General features: G+C 50.0%; 1 protein-coding gene across 1 annotated transcript in view; it reads left to right on the top strand.

The window, feature by feature from the left end:
• The window catches only part of robo1 (roundabout, axon guidance receptor, homolog 1 (Drosophila)), a 164,731-nt gene extending 149,579 nt beyond the window's left edge, over positions 1-15,152 (top strand). Inside the window, exons 22-30 of the mRNA XM_056610764.1 lie at positions 458-856; positions 1,928-2,044; positions 3,510-3,654; positions 4,572-4,817; positions 5,342-5,934; positions 6,890-7,108; positions 12,415-12,678; positions 13,077-13,282; positions 13,770-15,152. Of these exons, the coding sequence (XP_056466739.1) occupies positions 458-856; positions 1,928-2,044; positions 3,510-3,654; positions 4,572-4,817; positions 5,342-5,934; positions 6,890-7,108; positions 12,415-12,678; positions 13,077-13,282; positions 13,770-13,784 (2,204 nt within the window). The 3' untranslated portion in view covers positions 13,785-15,152. The remainder of the gene's footprint in view (positions 1-457; positions 857-1,927; positions 2,045-3,509; positions 3,655-4,571; positions 4,818-5,341; positions 5,935-6,889; positions 7,109-12,414; positions 12,679-13,076; positions 13,283-13,769) is intronic.
• Positions 15,153-16,443: the final 1,291 nt, after the last annotated feature.

The following is a 16,443-nucleotide window of genomic DNA, read 5'->3' as shown; positions in this document are numbered from 1 at the left end:
GAGTGATTACGGATTACCGCTGTGTACTATCTAGTCGTTTGAGGCTTTTATCCACAGCTATATGAAGTCAATACACATAAACGAGCATGTGGGGGGGTGAAGGAATTTAACAGGTAGCACACTGTGGGATCAAACCCGGAACACGGGTGCGACTGGGCGTCGAAGACCCTGGTCAAGCAAGCAGGTTGAGATGTCCCGGAACCTTCTGATGGGAACGTGTAAATACTGACCAAGCGTAAAAGACGGTTTTGTTAGGTTGATCTGCCTTGTCGCAGTAGTCCGCTTCTCCATCTTGTATTCCTCCCAAAACCTCAGACGACCCCACCCACCTGGTGCGCCAGGGTCACCCAAGGGTGCTGCCCCACAGCACAAAGCTCCTGGAGACAGTAGTTTGACTAAACCACCCCCCCTCCTATCTCCCGTGTCCCCCACCCCCCCCCCCCACCCCACCCCCCAGCCGACTGCATCGCCAACTATAACAATCAGATGGAAAACAAGCAGACCAACCTGCTGGTGCCGGAGTCGGGCGTGTACGGCGACGTGGACCTCTCCAACAAGATCAACGAGATGAAGACCTTCAACAGCCCCAACCTGAAGGACGGCCGCTTCCTGGGCCCGGGGGGCCAGCCCACGCCCTACGCCACCACGCAGCTCATCCAGTCCGCCATCATGGGCAACGGCGAGCGCGGGCCCCCCGGGGGTGGAGGAGGAGGGGGAGGAGGAATGGGGGGCGGAGGGGAGATGAACGAGAAGCACGGCTGGAAGCCCGGCCAGGTGTCCCAGCAGCAGCACAAGCAGCCGGACCTGGCGTCCCAGCTGCAGTACAGCATCATGGAGCAGAACAAGCTCAACAAGGGTGAGAGGAGATGAAAAACAAAAAATGGCTGCCCTGACGTCACCGCATCCACCTCTTCAGTTGATTTTTTTTCCTCCTCATTGCTTCCCCTCTTTGTTCCTGCCGTCTCTCTGCTCGCCGTCTCAGTGGAAAAACCCATGATTCCCATGATTCCTTTTGGTTCTTGTCTTGCCTCCTTCCACTCGTGTCAATCCTCGCCTTCCATCCGTCACAATTTTCTATCACTCTCCTGTTGAAACTGATCCTCGCCCCGCTGTGCAACTATACATATATATATATGTATATATATATATACATATATATATATATATATATATATATATATATATATATATATATATATATATATATATATATATATATACTGTGTATATATATATATATAATTATACATAAATGTGGCTTGCTGTAAATAACAGCCTTGTAGGGACAGGACAATATCTGGGTGGCTTGTCAGTTGACACACTTGACCGGAGGTGTCGACACGTCTGAAGGAACGATTAGGGGTCGCTGGCAGCGGAAGATTTATCCTTTAAAGAGGAAACTTTTCCAATCAACCAGCTCCCTGCTTCCCCACGCTGAGAAGCCACATCTACCGCCGCAGTTTAGAGTTTCAGCCTTTTCACTCGCTGTCGTTCTTTCGGAGACATGTTAGACACTGCATGTTTTCTTTGGAGTGCGTCGCTGAAAACACACAGCATGGACTGCATGTCTCGGCGCTCGTGTTTGCATAACATCCTACCGTAGCTTTCTGTAATGCATTCAACATGTTCCCTTTCTTTTTCCATGGGGCCTGAAATATTTTTAACCTTCTGCCTACTTGTACTTACTGCCTGGGTGTCTAGAAGGTCACTGTGGGCATGTCGATCTGCCTCCCCCTTCCTCCCCCCCCATCCCTCCCTCCCTCACTCAACCTCCCCATTCCACACGCCACACATTTGATCCCTTTGACGAGAAAGTCCTTTGAGATGTTCTGCCTATTCCCCCCTTGGGCGATGCTAACCATATACTCTGTACCCCTACCACCACCACCACCCTCCCCCCGTCCCCCGCTCCTCTCCTCCCCACCAGACCGCTACAGAGGGGGGGACAGCCCCATGCCGGCCACCATACCCTACAACCAGGCCCACGAGAGCCTCACCGGGGGCTCCTACAACAGCTCTGACCGGGGCAGCAGCAGCACCTCAGGTGAGCCCAGGGCGGGAGGCTGAGTGTGGGGTTGAGGGGGTGCTGGTGGGGGTTCGAAGGAGGGCGTTTGGATGGAGGTTGGTTTGGGGGGAGGTGTCGTGGAGGGGTGGTAAGGGGAAGTCGAATCAAAATGCAAATTGTTAACCGCTGAGAACGTCAGCTTCCCCTCACTCAGGACAGTTCTGCCTGTGGTTCCAATGGGTTCCTCGCTTTTCTTTGGACTTAATTGCTTAAAGTGTTTTTTTTCCTTTTTCTGCCTTATTATTTCTGTGAACCACTTAATCACATTCACCTCCAAGCTTCATTTCAGACGCTCCCTCAAAAGCAATAAATCACTTTGAGACTTTCATAATGCGCGATCCTTTAAAAATGGTAATTTGATTAATTTCCATGTCGGGGCCCTATCGCGAAAAAAAAAGAAAACGCGCCCTTCCAGGGGGGCGGAATACGTGCGAAACAAAACCCTGAAGAAGAGAAACCCGACAGCGCTATCTCTGAACATAAGCGAGAAGAGCGCAGAGAACAACACTTGAGTGTTCCGCATGAGGTGCCAGGGTGGCATCCCAGGGATATTTAAAGCACAAGAAACAAAGGGATTTGTCATGTTTTCAAATGTTAGCCTAAATTGTTGTTGTGTTTTGTTGTTGTTACACCGGGTGTTTTACTGTCGCTGCTTGTCGACGAGTCTACTACCCCTTCCCCTAAATCTTTTGTTATCTGTTTGCGGCAGCCATTAGCTAGCTAACACGTACATTCTCGCATAAAGAAGAAGCTTAGTGCGAACAAAGCCTAAGCGTCTGTTTTCGGGGCTAAGACGAATGATTGGACGTCGCGGGCGGCATGCAACGCTGCCACCTTAATGCACAGGATCCATTCTCATATTGCATTTGAAGTTCAAGTCATTAAAAAGGGTAGCCTTTGGTGCTTGCCACACCTCACAGCTCATTGGTTTGCAATTCCAATGCTTTGTTGCTAATAGGCTCTCTCTTTTTTCCACCCTTACCTTCTCTCACAACGCATGGGGGCATTACTGTGGAGAAATGTCCTCCTAGAGAGTAATTCTGTCCCATTAGCTTCCGCCGCGAGAGGCATGTGCACTCACAAGCAGGGGCCACTCCGCGTGTTGTTCCAGACAACCTTTTTGCTCCAGACTTGTTAATCCTATTTCTCTCAATTTCTACCTTTCTGTATTTATTTTGAAGCTGTTTTGTGGGCATGAATTATGGATCGGTTGCGTAAGAAAAAAAGAGAATATAGAAGAGTGTGGGCGTGTGTGTGTGTGTGTGTGTAGGTTCGTCTATCTCCCTGTGTGTGTGTGTGTATGTGCGTGCGGTGTGTGAGTTTTTCTGTGAGTTTGTCTGTCTGTGTGTTTGTGTGTTTTTGAGTGTGTGCTGATGGTTGATTCGTGGGTTGTTCTGTGACTGCAATGGTTTTCTCTCCATCTCTCTCCCCCATGATGGAGCAGGGAGCCAGGGTCAGAAGAAGGGAGGCCGCACCCCCAAACTCCCCAAACAGAGCACAATGAACTGGGCTGACATGCTGCCCCCTCCCCCAGCCAACCCACCCCCCTGCCGCAGCACAGAGGAGTACTCCCTCTCCATGGAGGACAGGTGGGCTTGGACACACACACACACACACACACACACACACACACACACACACACACACACACACATACACATACACATACACACACACACACACACACACACATGTGTATCTTTTTTTCATTTCGCCCCATACATAAGCATACACTTGCACACACACACGCATACACAGACCGATTGACAGACCAACACAGACACACACATACACACACACACAGACAAACACAAACACATACACACACACACACACACACAAATAGACAAACACAAACGCATACACACGCACACACATACAGATAGACAACATACCTACACACAGACAAACACACACACACACACACACACAAAAAATCCAGACGACAATTTCTTTTATTTATTAGGAATCGGATCTCCCTCTCTCTCTCGCTCTGTCGGTGCTACTTTAGTAATTGCGAATGTGTAGCCTGAGGGCTGTTTGATGCATGGATGTAACCTACACGTCAAGCCTTGACAGACGGACACCATGAATATTTACAGCCCTGGTTCTAGCGGCGCATCACAAAAACACCAGCAGCTGAAGCTAACGAGACGTATGTGTGTGTGTGTGTGTGTGTGTGTGTGTGTGTGTGTGTGTGTGTGTGTGTGTGTGTGTGTGTGTGTGTGTGTGTGTGTGTGTGTGTGTGTGTGTGGTCTGTTTATTTCTTTTTTTTTATGTGTGCATGTGCCTGCCTGCGTCTGTCTGTCTGTCTGTCTGTCTGTCTGTCTGTCTGTCTGTCTGTCTGTCTGTCTGTCTGTCTGTCTGTCTGTCTGTCTGTCTGTCTGTCTGTCTCTGTTGGTGTATCTGTGCGTGCATTTGTCTGTGCGTGTATCTGTGTGTGTGTGCGTGCGTTCATGTCTGGGTATGTGTGCGCGCCCCCCCGTCCCCCCCGTCCCCCTGACAGCTACGACCCCCACATGCAGTGCCCCATGCCCCCGTCCCGCATGTACCTGCAGCCCGACGAGCTGGAGGAGGAGGAGGAGGAGGAGATGGAGGAGATGGAGCGCGGGCCCACCCCGCCCGTGCGGGGGGCCGCGTCCTCGCCCGCCGCCGTGTCCTACAGCCACCAGTCCACCGCCACGCTCACCCCCTCCCCCCAGGAGGAGATGCAGCCCATGCTGCACGACCTCGCCGACCTCCACGACCGCAGGTGTGTGTGTGTGTGTGTGTGTGTGTGTGTGCGCGTGTGTGTGTGTGTGGCTTAGTGTGTGTGTGTGCAGACTGCTTGACTGCTTGTCCACCAAAAAAATAAAAACAGAATTGTATCATTAAAAATCACACATACAGAGAAAACTTGTTTTGATGACTTGACTTTACTTGAGTAAAGTCAAGTCATAGTAACAAAAAGCAAAACAAGGAAGGCGCATTCAATTCGCCTTTACCATTTGGTGGAAGCTTTTATCCAAAAGCTACGGTGAACTTTAGGTTCTTCTTGCTCAAGGGGTTCTTCCGGGTTATTCTGCAGACAGTGGGCATCGAGGGCGCTGCCGTTTGGCTGGGATTCAAACAGCCTTCACCACCACACTCTCCTGCCCCTGGCAATTAACATTTTGCGATCCAATTGTTAAAATGGCGCCGTTAATGTTCATGGTGGTCGTAACGGTATATGAGGTCATCCCGGTGTGAGTTATGAGTTCGATGAATCTGACGCTGTGCTCCGTACTGTGTTCCCAGACGCCACGCTGTGAGCCCCCTGCCCCGGCCCCTGTCTCCGTCCCACACCTACAGCTACATCACCAGCCCTCTGGGCCCCCACCCAGACGGCGTGGAGGAGGAGGATGAGGAGGATGAGATGCTGGAGGAAGAGGACGACGAGGAGATGATGGACGGGGAGGAGGAGGAGGAGGACACGGACGCCGAGATGGCCAAGGGGGGGCACCACCTCCCCCATCAGCACCTCCACCAACAGCAGCAGCAGCAGCAGCAGCACCTCCACCACACCCACCCGCACCCCCACGGGCACCGCGGCCACCGGCCCCAGAGGAGGCTCCTGCTGCGGGGCCTCGAGCAGCAGCAGACGCCGGCCTCCAGCGTGGGCGACCTGGAGAGCTCCGTCACGGGCTCCATGATCAACGGCTGGGGCTCGGCGTCCGAAGAGGACAACGTCTCGTCGGGTCGCTCCAGCGCCGTCAGCTCCTCGGACGGATCCTTCTTCACCGACGCAGACTTCGCCCAGGCCGTGGCGGCGGCGGCCGAGTACGGCGGCGGCGGCAAGGCCCCCAAGTACCCCAACGCACACGGACAGGAGCTGGCCGTAGGGGCCTCCGGTAAGGGCCGCAGGAGGGAGGGGGAGCTGGTGGTTTAACACATGGGGAGGTTCCTAAGGGGTTCGCTGGGTCCAGCAGGAACGTGTCCAAAGTCAAAGCCTTTTAGCGTTTTAAGTCAATGAGGAGAATGGATATTCCTTCGACAAGGCGGTTCAAAGTGATCAAGTACATCTCAGAAGGCTACCCCTCTTGGAGTGTCCCCTATAAAGCATTCCTAACTCTTCCTCCACTGTCTGTCTGGAAATCCCCAGCCTAAGGGTTTCCGAAGGCTATCAATCTGGTTATTCCCCCCTTTTCATCTTACAGCGGTGGGGGTGTCAATGCAGATTTTGACAAAAAAACTTGGGAAGAAAGTCTAATCTTTAATCATCATCTCTTCATAAGCAAATGCAACTTCTACATAAAGAAAGACTAACTAGACTCATCTTGATTCTTAAACCCTGAACTGTGATTTTTGTTGACTGAAGCTTTTTCGACTTTGAACTGCAAAGTTTCTCACACTTGTGGCTCAGGAGGTAGAGCGGGTTGGCTGGTATACGGACGGTTGCTAGTTTGATCCCTGGCTCCTCCTAGTCGAGGTGTTCCTGAGTGAGACTCCTCACCCTGAATGCTCCCGACGAGCTGGCTGTCGCCTTGCATTGCTGACTGCGCCGTCGGAGTGTGATTGTGTGCTTGAATGGTTGAATGTTAGGCAATATTGTAAAGCGCTTTGAGGAGCCACTGATTAGAAAAGTGCTGGATAATTGCAGTCCTTTTACCATTCAACACATCCACAGAGTTTTTCTCCATGTGTTTATTTTTTTCTGGTCCACTTTTGCCCACCCACGGAAAAAAGATCGTAACTGGCGTCGGAAAATGATGCATCTATAACCGTAGCTACCACTCAAGCTAGAGTTTACTAATGTGAAAAGTTTACATAGTTGACCTTTAACTCTTAGGGGGTCGTTTCTTACAGCGAGAAAATACCAAATGGCGTCGCTGGGCCACCGTCCGGGAAGCCCAGTGTCTACCGACAGCAACATGAGCACAGCCGTGGTGCAAAGACGGCCCAAGAAACAGAAGCAGCCACAGCAGCAGCAGCAGCAGCAGCAGCAGCAGCAGCAGCAGCAGCAGCAGCCGCAACAACACCAATCGGCCCACCCAGGCATCCAGCGGCGTGAGGTCTATAATGAAGGTAGACATGTCATTACCGTACTGCTACCTCACTTTCTCCCCCTCTGCAACAGTTGTCATTTACTTTTACAGACACCGTTGTGTACTAAAGAGACACAAAGGTTGTGAAAGTGACGGAAATTATAGTACGGTTATGACAAACAGGTTTCGGAGCGAGGGGGGGAATGTTTTCGTCGGAAACGGAACGGAAAGGTCGGCAAAACCTTGTCAAACTTTGAACCGCTTTTCTCTGCAATGAGGTTGATGGATTTACGATTTCTGTCTGCATGTGATATTGTGGAGTGTGAAGAAAAGGAACGGGGGATCGTTTTGACAGCCGCATCAAAAAGTGCGGTTTAGTGCCGACACCTTTTGAAATGGCAGCTGTAGTCTCTGTACTTGTGTTTTACTACCGAGTAACTGTCTGCTGTCTGATTCTGTGTTTGGGTGTTGAAATGGAGATGCAATCTTCACCCACGGTGAGCTAATCATTGAGGGAGTATTGCTGTGAGGCAACGTCTACCATTGATTGAGTAATATAAAGAAATAAATAACTACAAACTTTTCCCACCACCAACGCCAACAAACCAAAAAAGCAACCTATCTGTTTATTTACATTGATATGTTACCAGAACTTTTTTCTTGGTGTTTTAGCTAGGTTTAAGATGCAATATTATTTGCACCAGGGACATTTCTGTGCATTAACCCTTTAGAAATGCTACCATTTAAAAATAAATAATAATCTTGTATCTTTTCTTCTGTGTACCTATCATGCTACACGTTGTCTGCTGTGCAGACAGACAGTTTAATGGACTATACAGCTTACGTTATCAGCCCTTTGTGGAATGGTATTCTGTTACATTGCTCTGATGATAATCTGAAAGAGGATCTCATGGCTACATTAGCGAGTTAGCTGCATCCTGCTAGGAGCCCAGATAGCATGATAAGATCCAGTGGTTTCAATAGTCAAACCTGCGTGTGTGGGTGTGTGAGTGTGTGTATATGTGTGTGTGTGTGTGTGTGAGCATCTTAATTTATGTGTGTGTGTGTGTGTGTGTGTGTGTGTGTGTGTGTGTGTGTGTGTGTGTGTGTGTGTGTGTGTGTGTGTGTGTGTTTCAGTGCATGTGTGCCTGTGCGAACCCATCCAACTGTATGTGTGTTTTTCGTGTGTGTGTGTGTGTTTATGTGACGGATAAATGCACGGATTGCTGCTGGTGATCTGGAGGGGTGGGGCCACAGAGAACAGGAGGGAGCCGGGTTGGCTGGGTGAGGCAGGCTAGGGGGGTTGGAGGCGGAGTCTTAGCAGGGTTGGAGGCGGAGTCCCAGAGGGTGGTGACACCTCAGTGTCTCACGGCTCCCCACCTGCTAATGAAATGGATCCAGGTGCTGTGTCTGTTATTGAGGGGGGTGCCCCTCCGCATGAGCCGGGGGGGACGGGGCGGTGTGCAGGAGACAGATGGAGAGGAACAGGGCTTCTCCTCTCTCGATCTCATATCGTTTTTGCTGAACGAGTGCAGAGTCAGTTGTGTTCGTTGGAATTGTGTGAGGGATGCACTTAGACAATATACGCCCGCCGGCATTCACCATCTCGACACAAATCTTCACGTCACACACAAAGACGAACACACACACACACACACACACACACGCCCCTGCTCTCTCCAGTGTGTGCTACCCCCTGCCATGCTCTACTCCCAGTGTCAGGTGTCCTTGTGTGTTGGAGGCCCTTGACAGGGAGATTTAATATCCAGCTCACTGGGAGCCAGACAAGCTATATCACTGAAGAGAAATCCTTACACACACACAGACACACACACACACACACACACACACACACAAACACACACTGTCCTCCACCGTCCTTCTGTGATGATCCTCCAAGCCTGGCTTACTCTCTATCCATCTGCCCCTCCCTTTGATTTCATCTCTCCATCTCTCTCTCTTGCACTTTCTCTGTCTCTCTTTATCGCTCCCTCTCTCCTCTTTCCCCCCCTCTCTCTCTCTCTTTCTCCGTACCTCTCCGTACCTCCCTCTCTCAATCCCCATACCTCTTTTTCCCAATCTTATCTCTTCATCCCTCTCTCCCAACTCGCTCCCCCCCACCTCTCTACACCCTAGTCCCTCTCTCTCTCTCTCTCTCTCTCTCTCTCTCTCTCTCTCTCTCTCTCTCTCTCTCTCTCTCTCTCTCTCTCTCTCTCTCTCTCCATGCCCTCCTTCTACGGCTATCCTTCAATTCCTCTCTCTTTCTTTATGTATCCCTCTCTCTCCCTATGCCTCTCTCTCCATATACTACAGCTCTGTCCCTCAGTCTGTCCATCACTCCTTCCCTTGATTGCATTTGATCTGAATGGATTGTTTTTCATTTGGAGGTTATTGCCTTCCACTTCCTCCCCTCCTCCTCTCCCCTCCTCTCTCCTCTTCCCTTACCCTCTACCTCACCCCCACACACGCTTGCACGCACACCCACCCACGCACACACACACAGGCACCCATCGGGTGCCTGTGTGTGTAGGAAGGGCTTTAAGCAGGAAGGGCTTTAAGGCGAATGATCTGGCCGGCCGAGTTAAATAATGAATTGGTAGTGCACTGCAGTGACTGGAGAGAGCATGAAGTGGCCATAGATTGGATTGTATGATTATAGATTCCATCTCTTACTATTTATGCGTCTCCACACACACACACACACACACACACACACACACACACACACACACACACACACACACACACACACACACACACACACACACACACACACACACACACACACACACACACACACAGAGACACACACACACACACACACACACACACACACACACACACGGACAGACAGAGAGACACACACACTCACTCCCAGACCAGCCAAAGCTGGTGGTGGTTGCTGGTGGCTCCGGAGGTCTTCCCTGAGTGGAGGCCAGTGGGAGTGGGACCAGCGTGCAGCCAGCGAGCCAATAAATACACATAAAGACCCGCCGTTAAGAGCAGCACAAAAAGCAAAGGGCCCGAGTGATCCATCCCCCCCACCTCATCCTTACCCCACACACACACACACACACACACACACACACACACACACACACACACACACACACACACACACACACACACACACACACACACACACACACACACACACACACACACACACACACACACACACACAGTTCAGTTCCAACCTCACCCCGGTTCTGACCTAATTTTGTCGTGTTTGCTCAGTGGATGAGAAAATACCCCTGGATAAACCCTATGATGGTCTATAATATGAAGCCCTAATGCCTCTGACTGCTTTTTTGGGGGTATATATATATACTAATCACATCACATGACTGTTGGTGTACTTTTAAGGATCTATGTACGTGTGCATTAAGGGGTTCTTGCATGTGTGTGTGTGTGTGTGTATGCGCGTGCGTGCGTGCGTGCGTGTTCGTGAGACCTAGAGGCCGTCTCTCTTCTTCATAAATGTGTGTGCTTCATCTTCCCGTGCGCCCTACAGTGAGCCATATCTCCCAGACAGGAGCATTGATCTGGCTGCAGCAGCCCAGGCAGGACACACGGCAGGCTCGGGAGATAGAGGGGGGAAAGAGGGAGGGAGGGAGAGGAGGGGAGAGGAGAGAGGGAGCCTTATGATATTGACCTGTTTGGATTAGCATTCTGCAGGAGTGGAGGAGACGGGGCAGGGGGTATAGTGTGTGTGTGTGTGTGTGTGTGTGTGTGTGTGTGTGTGTGTGTGTGTGTGTGTGTGTGTGTGTGTGTGTGTGTGTGTGTGTGTGTGTGTTATTAAAGCCGAGCTCAGCGCGTCAATACGCTGTGTGATTTAACCCGGGTTCCTTGTCGCTGTCTCAGGAACGTAAAGAAGGGAAGACGCAGTCCGACGGTGGAGCGGCCCCCGCTCGCGCTTATGAACTCCTGTGTGTAATCCTGTGTGGATTACGGTGGTGGCCATCTTCCTGACAAAGTCATCTTCCAAGCCCCGCCCCCCCCTCACCTGTTTAAGGGATGAGAGGGACATCGATCGCTAGGCGTTGGGCTAGGGAGAGAGTTCAGGCTTCTCTCTCTCTCTCTCTCTCTCTCTCTCTCTCTCTCTCTCTCTCTCTCTCTCTCTCTCTCTCTCTCTCTCTCTCTCTCTCTCTCTCTCTCTGGGTTTGTGTGGGGCTGTAGGGGTGTGAGGCGAAGGCACTCGTATGAATAATGGCTCAAGGACAGCAGGGATTGATTCATCGATGCGGGGGGAAGTGGAGCAGAGATGCTCCACAGCTGCTGACCGTCACACTCCCAACCACCCTTGCTTGTTGTCTCGCTGTGCCTCTCTTTCTCTCTCTGTCTCTGGGTCTCTCTCTCTGTGTCTGTGTGTCTCTCTCTCTGTCTCTGTTTCTGTCTTTCTCCCCCTTTGTCTCTCTCTTTCTCTTTGTCTTTCTCTCTATCTCTGTCTCTGTGTCTTTCTCTCTTTGTCTCCGTCTCTCTCTTTTCATATCTCCCTGTCTCTCTTTGTCTCTTTCTCCCATTTCTCTTCCTTATACTCTCCCTCTTATCCTCTCCCTCTTTTTATATCTGTCTCTATATCTCCCTCACACTCTCTCTCTGGTCAAAGCTCTCTCTCTCTATTCCATTCTTTCCCTCTCTTTCCCTCTCTTAATCTCTCTATTCATATCTCTCTAACCCTTTCTCTTTGCTCTCTGTGTGTTTTTCTGTGTGGGTCTCTCTCTCTCACACTAGTACACTCTCTGTCTCTCTGTCTCTCCCCTTTCTACCCCCTCTGTCACCTTCGATCTCCTGTAACGCTCATGAAATCAGAGGATTCCAGCTCTGTGGCGTCACATGCTGTGTTTACTTGTGTTGTCTCTCCCGAGGGGTCGTTCGCCACGCTCATGAGCCCACCAAGCAGGGCTCCAGCTGTGTTTATGCATCACCTGGCAGGTGTGATGCAACAGGGTGAAACTTTATACACATCTACGTGCACCAGACTTAGTGTTTTGCTCTTGGGGCCTGGCTTTAATTCGTCTTCTAATTCTTTCGGGAATTCCCTGCCTGGTATTAATATTAGTACTATCCCATCAGTATTGTTCCTTTCTTTTAGTAAATAAAACCCTCGGTGGTAGCTCTGCACACACTCGGTCTCCAGGCGACATACCGGACACAAAACTGTCTGGTTATTCTTAAGAAACTCGTTTGCCTAACTTAGAATTTTTCGACATACCATTTGATTGTTCGATTGTGTGGGTTGTGTGGGTTCACTTGTAGGTCGCTTCCAATTAAAATGCTTCTCAACGTCTCTGTAACGCACATCTGTAGCTAACCTGGCCCTTCCACCTGTGTTCCTCCCTCCAGACCTGCCCCCACCCCCGATCCCACCCCCAGCAGTCCTCAAGTCCCCCACACACCCCTCCAAAGCGGCCATGGAGGGCCGGGGGGTGATGCCCCCCAAGTCGGGCGACGGCCGAGACAACAAGAGAGGGGGCCCCACGGGCTACCGCCCCCCCAGGGACCAGGACCCCAGGACCAGCTCCTCGGAACGCCGCGAGGCCCAGGAAAGGCAGAAAACCGGCGGGAAGGGCCACAAACACGAGAGCAGCAAGACGCGCCAGTACCCCGGTACGACGCAGAGGACGAACTGGTCTATTTCTATACACTGAATTCAGTCTCATAGGTGGGAAACAAAAGGCAATATCAACAGGGGGGAAACGTGTTTATCAGACCTGGCAGGATTTTACACAATCCTTCAGTAACCATCCTAGGATGCCAAAGTCTAACTAACCCGACCTATCAGGCTTCTAGAGAAAGATGACCCCAGCCCTTATCCAGCGCAATAATGACATGGATTTCCATTAACTTACTTCTTTAGGTTTCTTTGGTTTATTGTTGTTGTTGTTGTTGTTGTTGTTGCCCCCACCTCACTGTGTGTATACCCCCCGCCCCCCATCTGACCTTGAATATACCCCCTCTGCCATCCTGACCATGTGTTTACCCCCTCCCATGCTGCTGTCCCACAGGTTCAGAGGACATCCTGCCCTACAGCCGACCCCAGTTCCCCACCACAGTGAACAGCCCACGGGACCCCAGCTCCTCCAGCTCCATGTCCTCCCGGGGCTCCGGGGGCCGGCGGAGAGGAGAGGCAGGGCCGGTGGGCCGTAGGAACCCCGCAGATATGGCCCTCAGCACCGCAGGGGCCTTCCAGCCAGGAGAGGACGGCCTGGAGGTGACGTTGGTGTTCTTCACACAGAGCCGACCCTTTTAAGCTAGGCAGACACTGTGATACGATGTTTTCAATCGTTTGACTCAGCTCCAGCTCAAACTGTACGACTAATTCGCAGGGTTAAAAAGTTTGCAGCCCACGATTCATGTTCGCGCGCTATACGGCCCAATGCTCTGATGGGATGTGATACCATCACGAGGGGCGATCAGAGTTTCAAACAGCTTTGATTTTTTCTTGCGAGAATACAATTGCTGATCGGTAGTTGGTCGTGAGGTGTCTCGTTACCCCGTGTATACTACACGATGCACGACACGCGATTAAGCCGAAACTCCTCCCGATCCCAAAAATAGTCGCACAGGCGAAAAAATCGGCTCAAAATGGGCCAAGATCGCACAGTGTCTGCCCAGCTTTAGATGGACACTGGGTGATGGATGCTGGATGTTGGGCCCCCATAATGATTTTCTGTCTGTTTGTGTGTTTCTTCCTCTAGATGGTGGAGAGCTGAAGAATGGACCGGAAGATCAAATCCTGATTTTTTTCTTTTTAAGAGAGGAGCGCTAGTTTTTGTTTTTTTTCTCAGTTTGACAATTTTAAATATCTCCAGTATTTCATAAATATTTGTTTTTGCCCGAAACCATTCTGTACAACGATAGTGTTTCTTAACATCGGTGGTGGTTGGGAAGAGGGAGGGAGGAGGGACTGAGAAGAAAAAAAAGTTGTTTTCTAACTTTCGGTGTCCATTTTGAGAAAACAGAAAAGAGAAGCGGGAAAAGAGAATTGTCTGAGGAGGAGCGAAAGGAGCACTCAAAGCAAAATACGCAGTAGGATATTTATGTTTTATTCCGATGCAATATGGAGTGATATTGTGCGCCTTTGACCAGAACTTTGCAGAACCCATACAGTCAGACGTTACTGTAATTTTATAGCTGCGATCCGAGAGGGGTGGACCGTCTTGTAAATATACATGTATACATGATGTCCCTGTTTGTTCCCAATGTGGTACCAGAAAAATTTGTCTTCCTTGTTTTATTTTGTGGATTATAATTTTATTATGCCAGTAAATATAATTATTTTATCGTTTCCATCCATGTTGTAAATTGTTTTATTATTTAGCTGCCCCCCCCCCCCCCCCCCAAGAAAGTACCACTTTGGGATTTTTGTTGTTTTAATTTTTTGTTTGTTTCGTTTGTTTTGTAATGCACTGTTTGTTCCGTGTCGTCGTCAGTGTTTCGTTTTTTCGTTTTTTACTTTGGTTTTAAAAGCACAATCACTAAACTTTATTTTAAACCATTCTATCTATTAACCTTTTTGTCTTACTGGAGGAAAACAGGTACGACAAAAGAGTCTAGTTAATCTCGATGGTGATGATGATAATGATGATGATGGTGGTGATGATGATGATGATTACGACGACATAGGTCAGGTAATAGTGTTTTTTACTTTGGCTGTTTTAGAAGGGAGACTCCTTGTATCGCAAATCGGTTCCCTCTCCAGGTCTGCCGCCAGCTCGCTAAGTGATGGGAGAGACATGTAATGTGATTCATAGCTGCAATGTAAATATATCTCTTTTCGCATTGACCGTAATTCCAGCTATTGCACATTAATCCAAATGGTTATGTTGTCTACTAATGCACTTAAAAAATTGCCACATACCGGTGAAAAAAAAAACAAATATTGAATGGAGTCACTTTGGGAATCTGGAGAGGTTATGATTGGACAAGGAGGGTCTCTTTTCTGGGGAAGAGGACGGCGGTGGAACATCGTTCTGCCGGGAGGAAGGGTGCTGTTGTTTATTCATAGGACATCTGCAAACATTTGTTTCGTAAAGGAAAAAAAGCAAAATGAATTTAAAAAAAAAGATGAATAAAAAAGTTCAAACTAGACATGTTCCGTTCATTTTTGTCTTTTGTCGACTAAATGCTTGAATTGTAAAATGTCTGCAGTACGAATCCGTTAATGTCAACCATCAATTAGGGTCAAGATCCATGCACAAATCCAATATCGCTAATACAAAAATATAAAAAAGACATTTGACACCTCCTCTTAAAGTTCCCAGTGTTATTTAATAAAACCTGTTGCCCCGGCATCAGCTGCATTTTAATGTGGAATCCATTTGAGCCCCAGCAGCAAACCAAGGCCACCAGCCGACCAGCATCCTTGCACCCCCGTCAAGGATAAACCTATCAATATCCCTGTCTCCCTGGCTCACTCTCTAAAAAAAAACCTCTCACCTCCTCTACACCAGCTATTTAAATATATGACACAATGCCAATTCCATTAGTGCCCCCCATTATTCACGGTATCAGCATAGCGTGTCATTCAATAAAGCGTTTGGGAGCGAGCCGGCAGGAGCCGCTAAAACCATTGATGAAGGGATTATACCCAATTTGGCAGGGCTCGCCCACTGCCAATTTGGGGGGGGGGGGCCCGGAGGACGTTCCGTCGGAGCCCGTGTGAGTGCTGTACGGCCCTGCACGTCTTACCTCTCCCTTCATCGCCTTCTACCTGTAATCGCTAGACCAGACAGCCTGCGCCGGGCGAGACAACAGAATGGCTGTGAAATCAACAGATGACGAAGAGTCACGGAAAGCAAAGAAAAGAACGTGCACTAGACATGGGGGGGGGGGGGCCGGGGGGGGAAGTCGGGGGTGGGTGGAAAGCATCCTAATTGGGGACTCCAGTGCATTTGTTCTGCCTTATTGCGTCTAACCCTCCTCCTTGCTTGTTCTTTCGCAGAGCAATAACCCGGCCTGTGGGAGTCTTTAATGTCAGCCAGTCTCTTGTCTTGACTTATTCAAACATGGGCTGACAGAGAGGAGGAGGCATGGCGGTACTCCCTTCTGAGCTCCCCCCCCTCTGACCCCCTCCCCCGGTGGGGGACGGAACGGAACAAGTGGTGTTTTCACAAGCTAATCACTTCTGTACTCCCATGGTTCCTCAGACCTTAGGAGACCCTACACCCCCCCCCTTCCCTCCCACCAGGGGTCCAGGGGAGATTCATCACAAGGAGGGGGAGGGGAAAGGGCGTGTGGGGGGGGAGGGGGGATACACCAGCCCCCAATTGCATGACTCTAGAAGGCTTGGTGGTGTGGCCTTCAGATGATGTAAATTTGGCTCCACTGGGGCTCATTGTGTTGTGTCCATACAGTGTAGTGACTAGGGTT

The sequence above is a fragment of the Gadus chalcogrammus genome, chromosome 16, assembly GCF_026213295.1.
Source record: "Gadus chalcogrammus isolate NIFS_2021 chromosome 16, NIFS_Gcha_1.0, whole genome shotgun sequence".
Taxonomy (NCBI): domain Eukaryota; kingdom Metazoa; phylum Chordata; class Actinopteri; order Gadiformes; family Gadidae; genus Gadus; species Gadus chalcogrammus.
Note: the sequence above shows the minus strand (reverse complement) of the source record. Positions and strands in the feature narration are given on the sequence as shown.